Below are 23,575 nucleotides of genomic sequence, written 5' to 3' on the forward strand. Positions count from 1 at the left end.
AACTCCGCGTATGGACCCGGCAAGCTGACTATAATTCCGGTAGTTTTTGCTTTATCTTTAGCAATCGTGAGGAACGGAAAACCATTCACATTAATGGTGAGTATTATAACAACAATATTTAAAAGTATACATTCTGAGGCTTATGATGATGACATTTTGTTGAATTCACAAAAAAATATATATATGTATGGCTCTCACTGAAATAAAAATGAATAAAATTCATGGCTCTTAGTCAAAAGGGTTTCCGACCCCTGATATAAAGGGTTACATTTTTCATTTAACAGTGTCCTCACAAATGTAGTAAAATAAAATTCAGATCCACTCCAGCATGGGACTGTTCAGATTAAAGTGGGTTCTCATTCACGAACATTTTTTAGTGATCATATGCACCCAACGTCCATGTGCAAACTTTAATTCCCTGCAGGGAGACTTAACGCATCATATGGTAACTTAACACGCTGATTTCAGACCACGCTTTTTCGAACGCGTCACTCCCTCCTCAAAGACGAGCAGATAAAAAAAAAAAAAGCACAAGGACACACTTTTCTCTCCAGGATAAACAGACGGCTGTTTGTTATTCATTTTCATTGCAAATAATGGTGGGGCCATTAATCCCCTTTTTGCTCGAAGATGGTGTGAAAAAGCAGTCTTGTGCAGCTTTGACATGTAACAGTTTTGCCAAATCCCAGCGGAATATGTGGGACTTGGATGGATTGGGGGTTGCGGGGGGGGGGGGGGGGGGGGGTGGCGGATTAAGCGAGGACCCTCACATAGCCTTAGGCCACAGTTTGGAATGGGACGGCAGAGATTAGACGCCAAGGTATGGTGCAAACAGCTCGTTTTGGAGGGGGGGGGGCGAAGATGCAGCGAGGGTCAGCATGGCGAACAACCGTCGAAAAAAAGATAAGACTCCATGAAAAGACACACGACGTGAGGCTCGTTTGCCAATTCAGCGCGGATTTGCGTTGCGTGTGTTATTTGATTGATTTTTTGGCAACGTCGCGCGGCTAAATTCGCGAGGCGCATTATTCAACAGCTCGGCCGACAGGCCGCCATATGTTGCCGCCGTCGCTTCAAAAATCGGAATCCAATAACTTGCAGAAAAGAGGCCTGCAGGGACGAAAGCGCGACAAGCCACAAAAGTGTGTTGATGTTGAGTTCCCTACAACTCCCCGAGCAAAGCGCCATCTATATCTCCCTTCTGACTTATCACTTTGATCCTCCATTTCACAGCGCTGAGGTGTTGGTGACCTGCTCCCCATGTGGTCTTTGTGGACAAACTGTCAGCGTTTAGCTCCATCTTTTCCGCAGAGGAGGCATATGGGGGGGGGGGGGGCTCGGTCATTCATGGGGGTCTGTATTGATGTGTGAGGGAAAGGAGAGGAAAGAAAAAGAGCAAGTTAAATGGAAGTGACAATGTGCAAACATTCCTGCCGGCAGCTGCTAACCATTCTCTGTACACACACACACAAACACACACACCTCAAACCTGAGTGGTCACCAGACCCCTGTAACCCCCGCCCCCCCCTCAGTAACCCCCCCCCCCCCCCGTGCGTGGCACACGCACCTGCCGCTCCCAGCCGCGCTTTCATTTGACAGCCACATAATCTATGGGCGGGTCGAGGGCCCGGCTCCACTCAATGTGCTTTTGAGAAAACCTCTTATGCGTGAAAAAGCCCCCCCGTCTCCCTCTTTTGTCCAACACGGTTTTTATGGGACAACATTGAGCATTATGAGGTTTGGGGGATTTTTCATGGGACTCTATAGAAGACTATAATCCTTTCAGACATAAAAACTTTAACCTGCTGTTTTCATATTTATTAGCTGGTTAAAGCAGGCGAGGCAGCTGAGCCGTCAACGACACCGCCTCACGTGCGCGCATGCGCCGACGCGCACGCAGAAAGTGAGTGACAAGTGGTCGCACCTTGAGAGGGGCTTTTATAATGAACCCGATTGCTCGACTAACTAAATTAATGGGGAGAGACAAGTGGTTAAGTGGCAACGAGGTCGACAAGGTCTGCTCAGTTCAACGGGTTACGATATAATGTAAGATTCAACTATTGTGCTCGTCCTTGTTGGGTCAAAGTTAATCTCATTTTGGCTAATGTTTGGCCTAATTTAACCAATGCCTGACAAAACAAACACATATGAGTAAATAAGTACTGAAACATGGCTTAAATGAGAAAAGACTTGCTCTAACGCATTTTGTCCAGGGGCGTGTTTAGTCATCCGGGGGCCCAAGGCCAACCCGGTCATGGGGCCTTCGTCATCGAAAGGTTTTAAATATTTATGTTTGCCATCCACTAAAAAGGGTGAAAATTCAATTAAAAGAAGAGAGTCTGACTATTGCTCTTGACGCACATTTAGTGTCACTGTGAAATATTGCATTTTTTTTTAAAAATCAAAACAACCTGTTTTGTTTTGCTGCTGTGTTCCTGCATCAAGTCTGCACACGTGCAGTAAGAAGATGGACGAGTTCATTGCACGAGAAGGGTCATGGTGTGAGGGGCGGTGGGGCACTTGTAATGATCATAATTTAATAATAATCATGGGTTTTTAAGCATGCGAATTCAGCTTAAAACGGTAGCGAATGTTTTAAATGAGTGAAAATCTATTAATCAGATTTTATGAGGTTTTTGGGTGCCCCTGGAATTGTGGCTGCACTCAATGATTGCCTTTGTTTGTCTGCTGATAAATCCGCCCTTCACCCAGCATGCCAGGGAATATTTTAAATTGAATCTATAAAAATAAAAAATAAAAAAATCATGTGACAATTCTCCCCCTAGGAAATGGAAATGCAAATAATCCATGTTTGATGCAACATTTTAACACGCATAAGAAGTGTGAAAATTTGGCTGCCCGACATTAAAATGGAAGAACAATAAAATACATTTTGGAACTTAACTGTATCCTCCAGAAAGACATGAGATGAAAGCCTTGGCGCATTGTTGTGTACTCTTCCATCTGTCTTCCTGGCAGTTTATGTTCCCTCTGTTCTTTAGTTTTGCTGTTGTCACTTGAGCTGTGTTGGACTGAACAGTCACACTCAGCGCAGGAGCTCGGTACGAGTGAGTTATTTTCCGGCTCCTTTGGCCTTAACGTATTTCCTCACTGGTACCCAACTGTGTAGCAAAGTATTGCAATCCTCATTTCTGTCAAACACACTTTGTCCGTCCATCCTTTCAAGCACCCGTCCATCCAGCTTTTGCCTCAGTCGACAACTCTTTTCATCCAGTTTATCATACCCAGGCCTCCGGCCGCAAGTTCCCTGCACCCTCACTCACCCTTCCTCACCCCCCACCATCCAACCTCTCCCCGCAAGCTCCCCCCACCCCACCGCATCCTCTCCACCACCACCAGCACCACCTCCTCCACCCCCTTTCTGTCAAAGCTGATTGTTTCCAAGCCAGCAGAGTGCTGCGGGCTAACACACTGTCACACTACATCAGGCAGAGGAAAAAAGGGGCGAGAGAGACTATGATAGCTTCTATATGCATGTCTATGTTCAAAAAGACCCACGCACACACCAACTGAAGACTTGGCCACAGCAGGAGTGTCATGTGATGAATATTGTCCAAAAGAAAGAGGCGAATGCCACTTGAAACACTTTTTTTTCCTCCAGGTTTTCTATCAGCATGGATTGCAGTTATACAGTATATATTAAAAAAAAAAGATGTCAAGAAGAAATGTTCATGGGCTTGTGATTATTAAGCCATACTGACCTGTCAAACTTGACTTCATATCAAATCCTGGATAAGATGATTCAAGAGTTGCCAAAACATGCCACGTTGGTGTTGCTGTAATACAAAGGGCGAACCTTTGATTCGAAAACTGCAACGAGAAACGTGAAATTGAGGAAATGCGAATCGTTGTGGGACGCGGTAATTCTTACAAATAAAAAATAACTAAAAAATAAATAAAGTGTTGTTTTTGTTTTTTCTTGAAAGTCTCGTTTAAATTTTCAAAATAAAATGCCTTTGAAATTACTTTTTCGATTTAGGGGTCCGTTGAGTTCACAACGTTGCCCTTTAGAGTCCATTGATGTGAACCGGAATCAATGGCAAGCTAATACTCGTGTGTCTGTGATCTATGGTCGCCCCCTAGTGGTCGTTTCTGGTTCAAACGTGAAAAAAAAAAACGAGGGCCACAACACTATTTGACACGATGAAATACGAAGTGAAAGTGGCACTATTTTTACATGCGACAGCTCTTATTTCACTCCATTTATTGTCACAGGAATCACGTTATTTCTGATTGGTATTGGAGGCTCAACAAAATCGATCTTGTACTAAAATAAGTAATTGTAAAGTCAAGTCAAGTCAAGTCAACAGTATTTATAGAGCACTTTCAAACAGCCATCGCTGCATACAAAGTGCTGTACATGGAGCAATTTAACATGCACAATAAACAGTAAGACAAATCGGTAATAAAGGCGGTAGAAAGCACCAAACAGTAAAACCAAGAACAAATCTAAGTCATGCTGAGTCGAATGCCAAAGAATACAAGTGAGTTTTGAGGAGGGTTTTGAAGATGGGCAGCGAGGAGGCTTGCCGAATGTTTAGTGGGAGGTCATTCCAGAGAGAGGGACCAGCAACAGAAAAGGCTCGATCCCCTCTGAGCCTCAGTTTAGTTCTTGGTACTTCTAATAAAGTCTGGTCCACAGACCTGAGGCGCCGGGCAGGTGTGTAGGGGCGGATGAGCTCAGAGAGGTAAGGTGGCGCGAGATTATTCAGAGATTTGAAAACAAATAAGAGGATCTTGAAAATAACTCTAAAATGAATGGGGAGCCAGTGAAGGGATGCCAGAGTAGGAGTTATGTGCTCCCTCTTACGAGTACCAGTCAAGAGGCGAGCGGCGGCATTCTGGACCAGCTGAAGGCGCTTAATGGAGGACTGGCTGACTCCAAAGTAAAGGGCATTGCAGTAATCGAGCCGGGATGTGACAAAGGCATGAATTACCATCTCAAAGTTATCATCATAAACATCATAAACAAAGTTGAGTCCTCAAAAACAAAACAAACTGATTCTTTTGATGATTAAACAGAAAGAAATATTCCTTGTGTTTGTTAACACATAAAATAAACCACACGAGGGGAAATTTGAAAACATATTACTGTATATTGCTGTATGAACTGTACAGAGCACAGGTATCAAACTCAAGGCCCGGGGGGCCAGATATGGCCTGCCACATAATTTGATGTGACCCGCGAAAGCAAATCAAACATGCTGACTTCTGTGATGCTTGCTGAAATTTGGACCAACATTTCAAATCCTCGAATGTAATATATAAGAGAGCTATTTTAAGTTTTATTGTTACCGAAACCCTCATTACAGTAACTTAAACTATAGTTGAATATACCATTATTCTTGACTTCCTTATATGGTTTCAGAGTCATAACGGCCCTCCAAGGGAACCGGTAACTATAATGTGGCCCGCGACAAAAATGAGTTGTAAAACAAAACAAGCTAATACAGTTAATCACACTCATATTCACCCCACTATCATTCAATAACTGGACAGTATCAGTTGTTTTAAAGGCAAAATTTGTCATACATTGCCACTCACTGGATTGCCTATTGTTGTAGAAAAAAAATGTAAATAAGGCATGCAATTTTTTTTCACAACAACAACAAAAGATTTATTTCAGTCTGCAATATGAGTCGTATAACAACAAGAGAGACATGGGTTGCCTTTTGTCTTCAGTTGCTTATATCCAGCCCACCTTGAAATCAGCTTGAGTGTTTTACAAATCCGCATCCAAAGCAACGTTTGTTCTCACAGTGTCCTGTTGGAGACGTACGCACATGACAGACAAACCGTTGTAACCGCTGTAAACGTGTTATCCCTCTTTTGCTTTGGTGCCTTGCGTACGCCCAGCCAGCAAACTGGAGAATCAATCCCGAAATTCGCTCCGCTCACCGCGATGATTGCACCGCAAAGGGGCGATAAGACAAGCCGAACATAGGAGAGGTTTAGAGGGCCTATAGCCGTGGATTTTCTCTTAGGCGGCCCCAGGCTTTGGCCTCCCCTCCTGTACCTGACGTCTGTTTCCCAGGGGGACCCTTCTTTGAGGGTGCAGGGCCCCGGGGTACCGATTGACATGCTCCCCTAAGGGCGTTCTGCATAGGCTAGGCCTCCCCCCCCGTCAACTTCACAGGCGATTAAAGGGTGGCAAAGATGCTGGTATCTGTGTGAGCACACACACACAGAGGTGAGACAATCTCAGTGCCGGGGGGTGGTCAGCAGCCTCACACGGCAATAACACTGTCTGCAGGAACACACTCTGCCCAAGCCCGTGTGATGGGCTCATACAAGCCAACTTTTATTCACGGGACAAAGAGCCAATTGTGAGTTAAAAGGACATTAAGCCCGAGGGTGGGTTACAGTGTGCACAGCAGACAGAGCAAAACATCGATAAACATGCTGATTAGGAATAAAATGAAGGCTGTGTGCTAAATGTACTCCCCTTCAGAGCAGACAAACAAACCATTTCATTTTTAAAGCTGCTGAGAATCTAAAAACACAGAAACTATTTTGATATCTTTATTGACATTTGTTTAACCGTTTCTATACAGAGGATCAAAACATGATTCTGAGATGTTGGTCACAATCAAAGACGACACTGTGACTTACGACACGAATCCCACAACTTTTTCATTCTTTATTTTTAAATTTTTTATTTTTTTTTAATTAAACATTATTCCTTCTACTACTTTTAAGGTTTACTATGGTAGATATAGACTCCAGTCGGTCAGAAAGTCACCAACAAGATTTTGGATCATTCCAGTCACAAAACATGTAAAACAAAAAACCAAACGAACAAACAGAAAATATATATAGGAGACTCTAGATTGTATTAATTTCTCGGTTAAACTGAGATCATACCCGCACTCTAATTGCCCCACGGGGATAAATAAAGTTTGGTGAATCTGAATCTGAACAAATATATATTAAAAAAAAAATATATATATATATATATATATATATACATTATCCATTTCGACAGATTCTAACTTCATTTTCAAAGTGCAAGTAAAAGGGAGATACATTTTTTGGGATGGGGGGAGGGGGGTTGTCACCTTGACATGACATCACAGTGTGCAAATTCGGAAACATATTCTCAGATTTTATGCTTTTCCTTTGCAGTTTATATTCAAATGATAAAAGAGGAACTCCCCTAGTTACTATTTTTTTCCCCCCCACACCAAAAAAAACCTTCTTTTTGTTCTTCCTAACCCAGTTGCTGGGTAGCTCTGGACTTTGAGCAGATTGGGTTAATTTTACCCAAAATTGGGTTAATTATTTTGACCCATCAGATTGGGTTGAATTTGGGCGGGCTGCAGAGCTCAAGATGATTGCCATTTCCGAAAGGGTGACCTTTTCCACAAAAAAAAACCAAACAAATAAAAAAATATAATAAAATAAAAACGTAAAAAGACGTATTTACTTGCTCCTGGCTTCTAACTGGATGAAATTGCCCAATGTCAATAACTCAGAGCGCTTCCTGTCGCTTTGCCTTGCTAATACATCTCTTGTGAACAGATGTTTTTGTTTTCTTCCTTTTTATCTCAGAGGAAATTAATATCGCTTTCATTGTTCCCCGTTTCCGCTCCTATGACTGTCCCACAGCGGCAGGCGGCGGGGCGTTGACCACGGCGGCACCCATGCGCAACAGTTCCTTCCTGTGCGTGAGGATGATATCAAAGCTGGACTGCAGGCGGTTCTGCTGCTCCTCCACGCGTCCTTGCAGGGTGCGCAGCCAACGGATCAGAGCCAGGCGCCGGTACATGGTCAGCTGCACCTGATGCTTCTCCATCTCCTGAGCCTTGAACCTCTCACGGTCCCGCAGAGTCCACACGGCATCCATCATTTCGGGAAGCTCGCCGTCAGAATCCGATGACTGGTCATGCCTCTCTTCCGCTCCTTCCTCCAGGAGGTCTTCCATGTGACTTCCCGATATGGAATTGCGGCCTAAGCTTCTCCGTTTTCCCGATGACTCTCTACTTCTGGTCGGCTCGCTGTCGTGGCGGCTCAGCTTCTGTTCGACAAACGCCATCCGTTCCAAGCCTCCCGTCGACAACCAGTTGCTTCCCCTCTCCAATCGGACGGAGGACATGCTCCCGCCAGAGTCCGAGTCCGAGCCGCTGTCGCCCCACTCGTCGTCATTTTCAAGCTTCATCATCTCCTCCAGGTCATCCCTGCCTCGGTTGCTGCTTTTCCTCCTCTGGAACTCCATCTTCTCCCTGTGCTTGGTCATCATCTGTCCCTCCTCTTCCTCCATCCTCTTTTCCTCAGCTCCATCGGGAGGCACTCGGCCATAGCCGTCATCAGCGTATTCGATTTCGGGAAGGGGCTCCAGCGTGCTCCAGCAGGGCAGGCGGGAGCGAGGTGATAGGATGCCGGAGTTGCTTGGGGAAGATTTCAGGTCGGGGCCCAGAGGGCCCAGTTTACTAGGGCGATGCGGGTTTTGATTTTCATCGCCTCTTCCTCTTCCATTGCTTGTCAGGAAGTTATGGTTGCCATCTTGATCATATTTCCTGCTCGACACTGAGGAAGAGGAGCGATTTGTGTTTTGACCTCTGTAGGCCAGAGGCTGATCCTGATGAAGCATTCCCGGTCTGGACTGATTCTCACTGTAATGACACAGGATCAAGTAGAACTCTATTGTCAAATGTGCTGTATGTACCTGTATATATAATTGAAATCAATTGACATTCACTTTATTGCGCTGCAATGTTTTCCAGCTTTTTGGAACGGAGGCACATATTATACATCGGAAAAGAGTGTCAGGCAACCAACACAAATAAACACGTCACCGAAAAGTGGATACACATTATAATATGAACATAAAAATGCTCACAAAGAAAATAATATATCAACAATCGTGTAGTCGTATCTGCAATCAACCAAAAACAGAATCCAATGCGTTTGATGAAAAGACCCCCTAAAACTCTCTCACCTCTAAATCACCCTTTGCGGGTCACCCCCAATATAGTTTTTTTTTGTTTATAACTACAGGCGGCTGCGCTGCACTCCAATTCTATTAGCATCACACATTAACATGTCACCCCGGAATGGAAATTTCTGTAATCCTGACTTGAGGCTGCTGTCAATCCACCCCCCCTCCGATCCCCATAACCCACCCCCCCTCCTCCTCCCTCCCTTCTCTCTGAGTGCATGCGCGTTCACGCGGTGCTGAAGGACAGCTCATCACTGAGCACGCACGGACTAGAGAACAAATACTAGTTTAATAATAAAACCATTAAAATGAGAAGGAAAAATACCCAAATAGAGTCGAAGCAGGATGGGCGTTCCGGTTCTTTAAGAGGGGTTCCGTGGATTTGGCTAGATGCTTATAGAAAGCAGAAAAACGACGACTAATGGCGCTCACGGACTTCATGTTTGATTAAAAAAAAAATAAGGGTCGTAATAACATAAATAGCGTGTTAGCGCGGAAATAAACGAAACGTATCTAAATGCGTCTTCCCTTGCGCGTTATGTAACACTCACCCCATCTCAGTGTTCTCTCGTCTCTTTCCCCTTCCTGGATAAAAACAACACAAGCCGCCCTTCCCCGTTCCTATTTGTTGCTCGCTTAAGTCACTTGACTGACATTTCAGCCTCATTTGCATGCGCTTGTGATTTCTTTCTTACCTTCGTGCGGGTCCGCTGCTCGTTGGACGTGGGAGGCTGGACCGACGCTGCGCCTTTCCCAACGTTTTCCCCCCCCTCCTCCGACGCGGTGTTGTCGATCCTCCTCTTCCCTCATCACCCCCCCCCCCCTTCTGTTCCTGACTCATGCGGTTCCAGGGGGAAAAAAAAGACGCACTGGGAGGGCAGGAAACGAAAGAATAAGAGGAGCGTGACAAAGCATGTTGGATGCATTTTTTTTTTTTTACATTGTGTTTTGCTGGGATGCAGAAAGGCACTGTCCTGTATGCTGCCATATTAAAGCCGATAGAGCGAATGCCCGGTGGGCTGTCATATTTTGGGGCAAATTGGTTTGGATTGGATAAACTTTATTGTCAAATGTACTGTACGTGTAACATACAGCACAGATGAAATTTCTTCCCTCTTAACATAAAACAAGAGGAGCCGCTGCGGGTGTCCGCGCCGCTATCAAAAGAAATGTTTCCCAAAAAAATGACAAAATAATACAAAACAACACATGAGACACAGACAATCGTGCATACACTTTGTTGTCTGAAAGAGTTATAGATGAAAGAGGAGCGAATCAAAGTGTCCTTTTCACCAGTGGATCAAAGACGTCATGCTGCAATGTGCACACGTCTGCTACAAGCTAAGCTTGAAAGCAACAAGAAGCTTTAGCATCCATTAACGAAAAAGAGAGATTGGCCCTCTTCTCCTGTCCCATGTAAGTCCGCTTCAATTCCAAGCCGCGATATGGTTAATTATTATTTTCCTTGAAGGCAGGGGGGGGGGGTCAAACTTATTTTTGTCGTGGGCCATATTTTAGTTACCGTTTCCCTTGGACGGCCATTATGACTCAAACCATATAAACAAGTCAAGAAAAAGTGTTTACTCCACTTGTGTTTCAGTTACTGTCATGACGGGTTTGGTTACAAGAGAATGCTGACCATATCCTTCTTATTTATTACAGATGAGAATTTAACATTTCGGTAGAGATGTTAGCTAGCATCATGAAAGTTGACATGTTTTATTTTGCTTTGGCGGCCACATAAAATGAGATGTCGGGCCAGATCTGGCCCCCGGGCCTTGAGTTTGACACCTGCACTCTCAGGAAACATACTTGTGAAGGCATTGTTTATCATACAATCCTCAATCATGGTTGTACACACGGTCAGGTCTAAGCCAAAATGCGAGGGCCCATTTTATTTATTTTTTTGTACCAGTCAAGCGCCGCATATGTCTCCAAGATTGAAGACCCGTAAAAAGCTGGTACAGTCACAAAACCTATGTGTTGTTCGGGGATCAGACTTGACATATTTCATTCAATAAAAACCACAATATTTTAAACAACCGCTAATTTCTTTTTGAAGTGGGCAACCGCACAAATTCAGCAGGGGGTCCAAAAATTCTTTCCTTCACTGTATCGCTTGTCTACTTAAATAGCCACATGATAAGTTATACAATCACATCAAGAGGCCCATCAAGTTCATCTATGTCCTCAGGAAATACAGAATCGTACAAAATAAGCACAGTGTGAATCTCGAGTTAAGCCATCTTTGGTCTGATGATTCAAAATTATGCAAACACTTTAAGCCTTAAATTAGAACCAAATCACCAGAGGGGGCAAAGGTATTCACTCTCTGTCTTTAAGAAGTACCATATATGCACACACACAAAAAAAGGACACGTAAAAATACATGTACTGATTCAACTCCATTACTTAAGTAAAAGTACAAAAAGCCTGTGAAGTGTACTTAGATGCTGGATTAATCAATGACAACATTAACTACCACCCCGCCCCCCCAAAAAAACATGGACAGTATGTGTTTCATTTTTTCAGGTTAACCAGAAACTTTTGAGTGTGACAAATCTCACGGCTCTACTGCCTCATAGTAGGTTGTACAGTATCCATCCACTCTCTTGTCCTGAAAAGCTCAAGGATTCAGGAAAAAATTAAGTACGTCGACCCGGACTGATTTATAAATGTTTATTTTTTCCATATGCTATTGACTAAATGCTGACAATTTGTTCTTCGAAGGCCTCTAACGATCAAGTTGTTTGGTTCCAAGTTAATTTACTTGTGTTGAATAAACGTATTTTATTAATTGTAGTACAGAATATTTATTTATCTAACGGCGTTTTCATATAGCACAATATTGTTGAAGGCAATTTGTGTCCTGAAAAAAAACCATACCCCAAAAAATATTGGTGTTTGCAGGGCATCCTGGAACGGATTAATTCAATTTCCATTCATTTCAATGGGGAACAATGATTTGCGATACAGCATGGGTGTTTTTAAAGTCATACCTAAAAACACAAATTAATTTGTTTAGTTTATAATTAATGAAACAATAGTTGGAAGATGGAAATGTTTTAATGCCACCCATAATGCAACTGTAATCCCTTAAATAATTTTCTTGTAAGTGATGACCAATCTCAGATATAAGAAAGCATAGTAGTTATTAGCAAGTGATTTTGTTTTTTTTTGTATGAGGTGGGGTGGGGGGTGAATACGTATGCGTGTGGTATCGAGAGGCAACATCAGACAGACTTAACAAGTGTTCAGTGTCTCTCTCCTCTCCGCTCTCGTCCCCCTGACGTGTCGTCGCTGGCGGCGGAAAAACTCATCCCCTCTCCTTCTCCCCGCTTGCACACACACACACACACACACACACGCACACTTCCATCCCTTCTTGCTTCTCCTTTAACAACATCCACATTCAAATACACCAGCTCCAGGCGTCATTCGTCTCTCCCTCCCCTCTCCATCGTACACCAGTAGCCTAAGCCCATAAAAAATACATCAAACACAAGCCACACGCCCGAGGCCTCGTCACACGCAAAATCATCACTCTCTCCATCTCACTCTTTTAAAAGTTACAAAACAGCGCCACTGCGGAGAAAGCGATATCAGCGGAATTGAGGCCTATTACCGTAATGTTCACACTAACGCTTTCCACACAAGGAAAAAGGAACCTAACTTACCTTGTGCATAGTAAGACTTTTTTTTTTTTTTTTTTTTTTAAATGCTCCCACAGCCTGCAGCACCGTGACCCACTTTCCTCCGCTTCGGCTCCACATCTGGTCCAGCAGAGGTCTCGGGCTGTGACAGCGGCCGAGGGCGGCCAGCACCCATGGGCCACACTGTCAGATCGCCAGTGCGGAGAAGAGATGCACATAAGAGAGCGCGAAAAACACAAACCAAGAGAAGGAGAGTGAGCCAGCACAGTTACAAAATGAGCCAAACTAGCCTGGACGTGCGAAAGTGAAATCCAGCATGGCTTGTTTTGAACTATAATTACACTTTTATCCCACATGCATAAAGTGGATGCTGCATGGCATACAGAAAAAAAAAAAAAAACACCCTTGGGTGCTGCGGCTTTTGTTTCTCTTCAATTATTCCACCCTCTGTCCTCTCTTATCCTCATAATGAGAATAGAAGCGGATTCGTGTCCTCTAGATATTTAGAAGCTCGGACCTCCGTGCCAAAATGTGTAACCTTCCCGCTCTTGTGTGAAATGAGAGTTCACCGAGGTTTTATGTTAAGTTTTACAGATTTTGACCCCACGGTTCACCCTCCTGGGGAGTGGGGGCTAAGGGGTGTGTTTGGGCTGTTGGAGGAATGGAGGAAGACAAAGCATGAAAATAAAAAAGGAATATCAATCTCGAGATCCTATTAAAATCTAATTCGATTGGCTCGCTTGACCCCACAAAAAGGACCTGGCATTTGGAATCCGCTTCATGTCAATGAAATGGCTCAATAATAACATATCTGGACTATTCTTTTTTTCATAGTCCCATGTGATGCAAAAACCACGTTAAAAGGTTAAATAAAACGATACATACTGTAAATCTGACAAAAATCTAAAAAGTGAAGGCTCCCCTTCGCATTGGCTCCTAATGATGTCTACTTGGGCCCTCCTGCAAGGCATCCTAACCGCAGGCCACTTGTCTCCTAATCGCCATAGCAACTAATGAGGTGGATAGACAAAAGGGTCTTGTTGAAATGTCTGCCTATTATTAGCCACTTCAAACATTAGGATTGAAATGGCGAGAATACTTAGGCGTCAAGAAGATTCTTTCATACAGTAAATGAGCCAAAACAAACATTCCGAGTCGATGCAATACAATGTATGAAAGCGCTGTCTAAATAAAGATGCATTGAATACATCTTTATTTAGATAGCGCTTTCACAACAGCGGCAGATGTTACTTTTGTTCTTTATAAAACCAAATTGTGCTTTGGTGTGAATGTGTGTGTCACCGGTTGGTGCCCCGGGGGTGTTTTCAGCTTCTCACCCAAACATAAGTTGAGTGATGTGTGTTCACCAAACAGTACGAGTATTTTTGAAACTATGTGACAATCCAAGATAGACAGCATTTCCACAAAAGTCTTAAAATATAATTGTATTTACATGTAAAATACATTACACAAAACCCAACAATTTAGACTTCAAAAAAAAAATCCCTTTGTACACACAAGCAAAAAAATAATAATAAAAAATCAAATAAAAAAAGTCATTTATACAATTAGATGGCTATCAATTGAACACAACATGAATTTAAAATTTTTAAAAGCAAACACGAGTTTTAGTCATGTTGTAGAAATGTTAATACTCATCAGGCTATGTTCCGAATTCAGTGGTCCAAGAAGCTAAAAATGCTTCTCTGGGGTCCCTTAGTGTGTCCGACAGATGTATCCTGCCTGCAGACCCTCTTGGCTGCCGGGTTCACGGTTCCCGTGTTCCCCCTCCTCTTTGTTGTCTGTCGAACAAAACGCAAGTCGTCCCTAAATTTGGTGAAAAATCTCAAAAATTGTTCACATTCATGCGGCTGTCTGCTTAACGAAAATGCGGGCTTTGGCGCCGCCTCGTGGCGAAATGTTAGATTGCTTGAGTTTACCGAGCAAACGCAAATGATCTTACTCATTTTTGTTGGGAGAAAAAAAAATACATCACTTTCCAATTTTTCCATTATGATTTCTTTCATGCGACACAAATATACGGTGTCTTTGTGTCGCGTGAAAGTCACGTTTCGCTCCAAAAACAAGTCACCACATTTAAAGATGTGATTTTGTGCATCGCATTGATTGAACGCCGCCCTAAAAATAAACCTCTTCACTTTGTTGAATTTCCACGCCACAAATGTACACTGGGGGCTGTTTGACTCTTTTCTTAAACAATTGTTCCAAAACAAGTCTCCAGCTTTCGATGTGAAACAAAAAAACTACTCACATGATTCTGAGACGCTTCCCGGGTTGAGTCGTCTTTCTCGGGAGACAACGTCTGAAAGAGGAACGCACGACTGTTCCTGGGTGCCAGCGGGTTGCCTTCGGTTATGGACGCCAATTTCTGAAGGACAGCCCGCGGCTGACTCAACAAGGAGCCTCTTTTAACCTTCACGGAGACACACACACACAAAAAAAAAAAAAACACTCTTATAAATCTGATATTGAACATAAACAATACAGTATACAGCGTACCTCGAAACACATATGGTGAAAGAGTGCTAATAGATGAAGAAACTAATCTGGAATTGAATACATACTGTACATTTGTATTTTCCTCTCTATTTACATGACCTACCTGTGAGGATCGCAGGAAGGGATTGAGGGTTGATGATGTCTTCAGCGGCGGCGGTGCAACAGGAAGCTCTGCTTTGTAAATCAAGAACAAAAGTCTCAATGAAAAAAACCCCCACCAACATTCTCGATTTGTATCTTTAAGACATTGTCGATACTGTTCAGATGACATATTATGCCTTTTTGTACAGTGTAGCTGCTATCTTGTCTTAGCTGTGTGTGTTTAATGCATAGCATGTTTGCACTGAGGATTGAGAGGAAGAAATTTCATCTATGCTGCATGTCATACATAAAGCATATTTGACAATAAAGATGACCTTGACCCTCGATTAGATTCAACTGCCATGTGTTCGGGAATATCTTTGTGAAAATATGGTTGTACCATGATTGACAGGCTTTATTTGCAAATTGCAAGTAAATCAAATTTCCCATTGACGTAGGGGGGATATTAATCTGTTCCAACCCACCACAAAATCTTTTTGCTCAAAGTATTTGAACAAAAAAAAACTTTGTGTGCTGACGTGTGCCTTTAAGGGGCGTGGCCTAGAAAGTGACAAAAGAAGGTACAGTGTTTTCATTTTGGATTTTTCCCGATCATCACCCCCCTAATAAATATATAAATAAAATTATATTTTTATATATACATACACGCACACATTTGCACAAAGCAACAGCTTGTGACTTTGTCATCGAACGTTTGTGAGTCAAGGTACCACCGTAATGAGGCTCGGGAGCAAACGGACCTTTCTTCTGCAGAGTCTTCGCAGTCACCTTCTTGGCCAACTTCAGGAACTGACTAGCTTCCTGGCCAATCTCGCCGTCCTCCTCTTCCAAATCTGTCGCTTTCTTGGCTTTCTGTTGGGACTGAAGAGATGCGGGGAAATGAAGAGTCAACATGAGCTCGTTTTTTTTCCCTTCCTCCCTCCAAATATTTCCACTAATTCAGACTCCTCATGTTAGCCTGGCATGTTCGGACTTGCGTACAAATTGAAGTCACGTCACCCTCATGCAGGGAGGATAAGCAGGAACGGGGGTTTTTTTTTATTTTTTTTTTTCACTCTACCTGCTCTCTGAGCCACTGTTCCCTCTCCAGTCTCTCCTTCCTCCTCTGGATCTCAATCTGATCCATGTCATCATCATCCTCGTGCTCCTCCTCACCCTCGGCTCCAGTCCTATCTGTGTCGAAGGCCTCATCTGCAATGCCGTGACCATCGGTGATATGAAAATTGGGGAAGAAGCCTCGCAAATCCTGTCCGCCCCCCTCCTGTAACAAACCGAGATTTTTCCAACGGAAGCGGCGAGCTCTTCCGGGCCCGTCGGAATGTAAGTCGCCATCGGCGAGGTAGCGTTCCTGGTACAGCCGCAAGCGTCGCTTGTCATCATCCATGATCTGCTTCCTGTCAGGATACGTGAACTTTAACGCAACAATTTGACTTGACAGTTCCAGTTTTGAATTTAGATTTTGTACAATGCGCTCGCGAGTCCAACGGAAAGTGGCATTTTCCTCACATGTGGATCTTGTTGACCTGGCGGTGCAGCTCTTCATCGGAGGGAAGCTCCTCCAGGAGCTCCTCTTCCTCATACTCGCTCCCTCCGTCGTCATCTTCATCGCCACTGCCCTCGTCGCTGCCTGACAGTTCAGCTTCCGAGTCCACGTAGTCGGTCAGGTGCCTGCAAAAGGTGGAGAAAATTGCAGCTCAACGCCCGGAAGCCAAAACATCCACATCGACATTCGTATGCGCGACATGTCGAACAATCGCACCGTACGCCGAGTGGCATTTTTCACCTCGGCTTGAATCTCCACTTACATTTTCTTCTTTTTTTTCTTCGCGAGATCGGGTGCAAACACTCCATTCAGCTCCTCCTCTTCGACCTCATGATTCTCTTCGTCCTCTTCATCAGCATCCGTTTCCTCATCCTCATCACTTTCGTCGTCTTCCTATAAAGACAAATTCAGATTTGGTGTTGGATTTGAATGGAATCTCAAACAATACCAGCGATGTTTCTGCCTCTTTTTTTGGCGGGGGGGGGGGGGGGGGTGTAAACTGTCCATACCACGTCGGAAAGAAGCCGAAATTCGCAGTCCTCTTCCTCATCCTGAAGCGTCTTCGTCCTGCGAGGTGGAAAATCCCGTCACGATCGTCAATTTCCGCACACGATTTCCTCTCTTTCTCAATAGAGAGCATGAATTCTGAGTTGAACCCTTTTCATGCGCCCTATAACATGAACAACTGTCTCGTAGCCGCCGTCACTCAAAGGGTTAACAGGCGACAAATCAGGGTAAAAAAAAAAAAAAAAAAAAAGATAATAATAATAACGACAATACCTGTTTTGTGCTGGTGAACTCATGTGGGAAGAACCTAAAAAGGGGACAGCAAAACCGTAACCTTATCAGGAATCGTGTTAACAAGTGCTTGGAGCAAAATATTACTACAACGATAATGATACGAGCGGAGGAATAGTTCTTAGCGAAAAGGAAGGTACCTGAGCTCGGAAATTTGCCAGAACAAAGGCCAAGTAGTTCATCCATGCTGTTTTCGTTGTCTTCATTCTCCTTGCTTTGATCAGTCTGTGACTTCTCTCCCGCATGCGTGCTTGGAAATGCGCCCGAGCATAATCCGAGAAGTTCTTCCGTTTGCGTTTCGCGGGCGGCCGGTGGCGCTTCGCCGCTCGGCGCCGTCCCGAAAACACCCGAGCACATTCCTAAAAGCTCCCCCATGTTGGCGTCCATTGCGTTTTCATCCAGGCTGTCCAAGACTAACTTTCTCTTGTGGGAGTGGACGGCACCGGGATGCGGACCCACGTTCAGGAAGCCGTCGGCGTCGAGTAACTGGGAGTGGGCATCGTCCTCGAGAGAGAAGCGACCTTGAGAGTCTCCGCCCAGACCGCCGTGTCCGGTGACTTCACCACGAGGCTCAAAGTCCGCTGGGGAAGGAGGGGCGTACAAATCTTGGGAGTCTTCAACCGGTAGGCACAGCGAAGGCTCGGACAGTTTACCAGAGCTCTGCCAGAAAGATACGACAAGTGTCATGTCAATAATTTAGATCTTCAAACTTGATGTGAAACATTTCGAAACACCCCTTTTAATCTCTGGCAGACACGCGTTGCCCTGAATTTCACGTTTGGCGTCCCACCTTGGAAGCGGAGCTGAGGAGGCTCGGCCTGAAGAGGCACGGGGACGGCGAACGGAACAGCGAGCTGGAGTTGGAGTTGCAAGCGCCTCTCCCCGGACGCTGATGGCTGATGGGTTGATAGGAAGTGATCATTGATCCGGCCAGCTCGAAGCTACTGTTGTGGCTGATGTCCTTCATTAGAGACAGCGAGTCGTCCTCTTCTGGAGACAACGGCATCAACGCTTGAGTGTCAAACCTCGGTCATTGAGGGGTTTAAAAAAAAAAAAAAAGGGAATCGTAATAAGTTTGGAAATCAAACAAGCTTACCCACTTTACTCGCACTGTATTGTCCCGCTCCAGATCTCCTTCCACCATCACTTCAAGGGGGGAAAAAAAAGTCCTTGAAGGTGTACGCGGTGACCAGTAGACACACACACAAAAATAAAAAAAATAAAATCTGCACACAGCAGATTTCCCTGACTACGGTGACAAGGTCAGAGGTCACAATGTGCCATCACCAATGCCGTAGCAAAGTCCTAATCTCTCTCTCTCTCTCTCTCTCTGCTACTGAGAAGTGTCGGGATCGGAAAGCGACTAGGCAGGTGAACTGCAAATATCTAAGCAACTTACCCGGTGCGAGAGCAAGAGTTGCCAGGGAACAGTATGAGGGTGCCATCAGTGTTCATGATGTCCGGAGTTACTGACGGGCAATTCAGTGCCACGGGGGAAAAACTTCGGGTACTCTGCGCCCCGCTGCCATCCTCTTCTTCGTCATCGCCTCCCAACAATTCATCTAAACCCTGCGATGGATCAAACCAGAAGTGAACGTCAATAGCAGAAAGGGGCAAAACCACATTGGTTGTCAAGGTAACGAGACCCCCCCCCCCCCCACACACACACACCTCATCGTCCTCATCCGTCATTTCGGCCTCCTCCTCTTCCTCCCCACAGTCTTCATTATCGAGGCGATTCAGCTCGGCCTTGCGCACTCGCTCCTCCTGCCTCCGCTGCGCCATGGCGAGCTGCAGCCGCTGCTTCAGGGTCAACAATTTCTCTCCTGTGAAAAGAAGCCACTATTTGTCAAAAGAACAACGCCGCCTCCAAAACGAACGAAACGGTGGCCCCTCGCTGTGTCATCATTCACGCCCGAATTGTCATTTTGGAGATGTATATGAGGCGCGACATCACTTGCATGATGTCCACGTTTGGTTTCATACCAGGTTTGGTTGGCGCTGGTTCTTCTTGTCCTTCTTTAACGGTGACGGCGACAGACTGGGCACACAACTCCTCCTTGCCAGACGCCGTGCTGTCTTTACGGATGATGTTGAGCTGCAACGTATGCTCTCCCTTCGGCCGGACCGGAGCGTGGATGTGACGAAGGTAGCGCTTTTTCAGAGCCTCAACGCCTGATCGAGCAAATATCGTAAGAGGAATGACGGCCGGCGGCTGTGACATGTTAAGTTTTAAAAAGCATGACCGACCTGGGTTGTGCGACGCTGGATCGAGGAGGATAAAATCTCCTGCATTGGCGCACAATTTAGCAACAGGCGGGGGGTCCAGTCCTAGCTCTTTTAGTCGGGCTAATTTGTCCATCTTTGGCTTGCTGGCCAGCGGCGTGAGGGGCTCGGCAGTGACGGGATAAGTAAAAGTTGTAGACTGAGGCTCAATCGCAGCTGGGGGTCCGTCCTCCGCTCGCTGGATGTTCGACAGCGCTTCGGTTTGTTTCAAAAGACCCCCTTCTTCGGATGTGGTTTTCATCGAAGCATCCGCTGAAAGCGACTCCTGCAAACTCTCCGAGAGATAAAGCATCGGAGCGAATCCCCGGTCGGATCCGAAGATCTCGGCAGCGGCATCGCGCGTCTGACTCGGGTTCTCCTGCTGCGGCGACGACGCGGCGGCGGGCTCGGGTAACGGTTTGAGTTGAGAGGATGCGTGGTGCGGAGTGGGAGCCGAGTCCTGCTCTGCGGGCGCCTGTTGGGCTTCGCTGGTGGGGTTGGCTGCGGGTAGCGGCGGTGTCGGTTTCTCCAACATGACTTCAGAATACTGTCGAGATCTAAAAATAAAACAAATAAAAAAATGAAAGACTGTCCCCCCCGCCCCAAATTACAACAGCAGCGAAATGTTAAAATGAAGACCCCAACTGGTCAGGCTGAGGTAGTAGCCGGCCATCAAAAGACCCTTAACTCATTCACTCCCAAAGACGCTTTTAAACGTCTTTTCAGACTTGGTCTAGATTGGCTGGTACTGAATGAGTTAATAAGCGAACCTGACCCATGCATAACATATTTGCATTTACTTCAACAGAGCCATGGCAGGTCCCTCTGGCCTGGCTCTCTTCTTAAAAAACTGGCTGATGGTCTTTGGCTCCGGCATGTGGTACGGCAAGCCGAGCTCTGACTCTACATCAGACGAAAAGACGCACATCAAAGATTGAAGCATCAGGTTGATTGATGACAAATACTTTGTGTGTGTGTGTGTGTGTCAACTGACCTCTGACCAGCCTCTGAGACTCACTGTGGAGCTGCTTCATTGCCTCTTTACTTGCACGTGCGGCTTTTCTCTCCTAAGAGCACACAAAATAGTCAGTCAAACTCACATTTTTGTCTTCCTCGCGTGTCGGATTTTTTTCCGAGGGATTCGGGACTGCTTACTGCACGCTGGGGCTTTTCCACTCCATCTCCAACCTCTTCTTCATTCAGGAAAGGTGCCTGGATTAATATTTGGAAAAAGAACCACATGAAGGCCTGAATATGAGTTGATTTAAATCTAGCCAGTCATGTTCAACGCAACATACCCGTTGCTTTTTCATCTTTTGTTTGACAGCTGCTCGAATTGAATCCAGTGACTCTTCCTCCTCTAACTCGTCATCGATACCGGCGTCGAAGAGATCCGTGTCAGCCAACAGGCAGCCGCTGTCATTCGGGGCACTGAGGAGATGCGTACCCTGCGCGCAAGGAGGCTCGTCATTATCGGTGTGATGCAACACCCCGAGCTGTTTTTCCTCTCTGTACAGATTGTTGGGGAAGTTGTTTCATTTTTTGTAAGCGGGATTGCGCAAACGTTTGATTCAAGGAAACCGAAAAGGTCGGTGTGAAAGCCATTTTTGAGAGAACTGGGAAGTGGTGCCTTGCAGATGGAAAAGTAACCACACTGTACGCCAAAAATCACTCACTTCATCCAAGTCGGAGAATCTCTCTTTCTTCTTCAGTTTTTCTACCGTTTTACTATGTTTCTCCTTTTTGTCTCGGCGCCTCTGGCTCCTCTCCCTCTTTTTTGGATCTTTAGTTGTTTTGGCGCCCTTCTTAGTGTTCTGCCTGTGCTCATCCACTTTCAGCTCGGGTTCGCTGTCTTCGTCATCTACGGGAGCAGAAATTCTTCTCCTGCTTTTTTCAACCTCTTGTTTCTCATCTGTTTCTATCTCCTCTCCACGAGAAGCAGACATTAAGAATGTTTCTGCCCCAGCCGTCTCCTCCTCCTCCTCCTCGCTGTCGCTGTCTCTGATGGCATGACAGCGAGGCTTTCGGCGAACTTGAATGTCTTCTTCCTCATCAGAGTCTGTAAATACAACAGGGGGGAACAAAGTGCAAATACTGATAAGCATAGTTGCTCTTTTGCAAATAATATTCACTCTTCATCCATGATGAAAGCTTTACACATCAATGGCCAATCAAGCCATCTACAAAAGTGTCTTCTTTGAGACCTTGACGCCCTCCATTCACGGAAACATTTGACCCATCTGCGGCTCATTCAACCTCTATTGTTGTGCAAGTCACCTGGATTATCCTCTCTGTTATTTGTTGTCTCTGGCACAATCCCCTCTGCTGGAGAGCCCATTCCACTGTCTGAATCGCTGTCGGTTTCCGAGGGGGCCATGGAAGGAAGACCTTCAGCCTGAGTAGACATACATTAAAAAGAACATTCACATGTTGCACATCAATTGGGGTCCTATGTACATCCTAAAGAACAACTTAGGTAGTTAAGAAGGACTCTCTCAGATACAGCTTGAACCATGCATGCATTTTGGCGTGCAAGATTGTTTGAGGACATGAGTGGCGCCTCGGAGCAAGCCAAACAATGAGCACATACGTTAGCTGGCGATGGCCTCGTATCATGAAGTGGAAAGGAAACTTGTCTGGTGTCTATTTCGATTTGGGGTTGGGGAATATTACTGACATTACAATTTAATCACGATTGCTATGTAAAATTGTTCAACCAAGACGATGAAGGGAGCCACCGATGGAATCTACAAGTAGCTAGCTGCGACAAAGTCGCCTAGCTCGCTAACTAGCAGAAGCTAACAATAGGAAAGAAATGTTGATCACACAAAGGAATTGATACATTCTAGTTTATTACACAACAGGCGTAAATGTCTTCTGGTGAAAATTATATCCTCACCTGTTGCTGAGAAAGGACCAGGCTCATCTCGTTGCCCGCTTGCTACTCGAAGATTGTCACAAAGAAACCAGCGGCGAGAAATCAAAAGTCTCGTCAAGTTTTGGCAGCGTCAAAAAACATCCAAAAAGTTCATGCCTGAACAACGGCGGATAATTCAGTCGTTGATGTGCAATGAGATCGCCTTTAGCTCGGTTGCCTCTCGTCCTCCCGCCTGTTCTCACAGCACATTTTTTTATCTTTCGCGCGCCGTGACAGCTGGACCACAGTTTTCGTCAGCGAGGTGTCAATCGGTGACGTTTTGCTTTTCTATTGGTCGATGGGACACATATGTCCCGCCTACATTTAAACAACCTGTGCGTGCATGATTTAAGTCTCGCGACGTTTTCGGCGGGCGGGATCGAGGCGTGTGGAAAGTGATTACAGTATTATTCAGGTCGAGCAACAATAATTAAATTACGTATAAAAAACCTTATCATTATTCCCTATAATGATTCTCATATTTTGAGGGTCCAAACATTAACAACATGGAACTCTCTCTCTTTCTCTCTCTCTAAATATATATACTGTATAAATAAAATAATGTGATTACTGATTTATTTTTATAACAGATCTGTACTACGATCACAGAAGACACCTTGCTAATTATTATTTCTATGTGCACAAATCTTAATTGATAATTAAGGTAAAAATGGGGGTAAACTTAAGTTTCTTTTTTAATATATTTTTATTTTTAAATAGCCCACAACAAAGGGAGTTACAAAGTTTAATAAATCATACAATGATGGCACAGCACCCTGTTTTAACATATTTGGCTGAAAAGATGAATCTGAGTTTGA

General features: G+C 44.8%; 2 protein-coding genes across 5 annotated transcripts; both read right to left on the reverse strand.

Moving 5' to 3' along the window:
* Positions 1–6,529: 6,529 nt before the first annotated feature.
* Positions 6,530–9,772, reverse strand: c19h1orf216 (chromosome 19 C1orf216 homolog). 3 transcript variants are annotated; one of them, XM_086136876.1, is made up of 2 exons: positions 9,655–9,772; positions 6,530–8,633 (listed from the first exon to the last, which is right to left on the reverse strand). In XM_086136876.1, exon 2 carries the CDS (start codon positions 8,609–8,611, stop codon positions 7,613–7,615), a length of 999 nt encoding a protein of 332 aa, XP_085993002.1. In that variant the 5' UTR covers positions 8,612–8,633; positions 9,655–9,772; the 3' UTR covers positions 6,530–7,612. The 3 variants fall into 3 exon arrangements, with proteins under 3 accessions (XP_085993002.1, XP_085993000.1, XP_085993001.1); XM_086136874.1 differs by lacking the exon at positions 9,655–9,772 and adding an exon at positions 9,511–9,634; XM_086136875.1 differs by lacking the exon at positions 9,655–9,772 and adding an exon at positions 9,285–9,494.
* Positions 9,773–14,044: 4,272 nt separating this feature from the next.
* On the reverse strand, positions 14,045–22,952 carry clspn (claspin). Of its 2 annotated transcripts, none has more exons than XM_086136873.1 (24): positions 22,740–22,952; positions 22,118–22,235; positions 21,517–21,899; positions 21,139–21,288; positions 20,996–21,052; positions 20,835–20,907; positions 20,641–20,743; positions 19,826–20,397; positions 19,562–19,750; positions 19,247–19,401; positions 18,975–19,144; positions 18,672–18,721; positions 18,366–18,565; positions 17,716–18,235; positions 17,558–17,591; positions 17,287–17,344; positions 17,040–17,170; positions 16,741–16,902; positions 16,507–16,628; positions 16,295–16,425; positions 15,975–16,095; positions 15,236–15,303; positions 14,885–15,046; positions 14,045–14,414 (listed from the first exon to the last, which is right to left on the reverse strand). In XM_086136873.1, exons 1-24 carry the CDS (start codon positions 22,764–22,766, stop codon positions 14,289–14,291), a joined length of 3,882 nt encoding a protein of 1,293 aa, XP_085992999.1. In that variant the 5' UTR covers positions 22,767–22,952; the 3' UTR covers positions 14,045–14,288. The 2 variants fall into 2 exon arrangements, with proteins under 2 accessions (XP_085992999.1, XP_085992998.1); XM_086136872.1 differs by having other exon boundaries at positions 15,236–15,306.
* Positions 22,953–23,575: the final 623 nt, after the last annotated feature.

This window comes from Hippocampus guttulatus, chromosome 18, assembly GCF_054856545.1.
Source record: "Hippocampus guttulatus isolate MCC_2025c chromosome 18, RoL_Hgut_1.0, whole genome shotgun sequence".
Classification (NCBI taxonomy): domain Eukaryota; kingdom Metazoa; phylum Chordata; class Actinopteri; order Syngnathiformes; family Syngnathidae; genus Hippocampus; species Hippocampus guttulatus.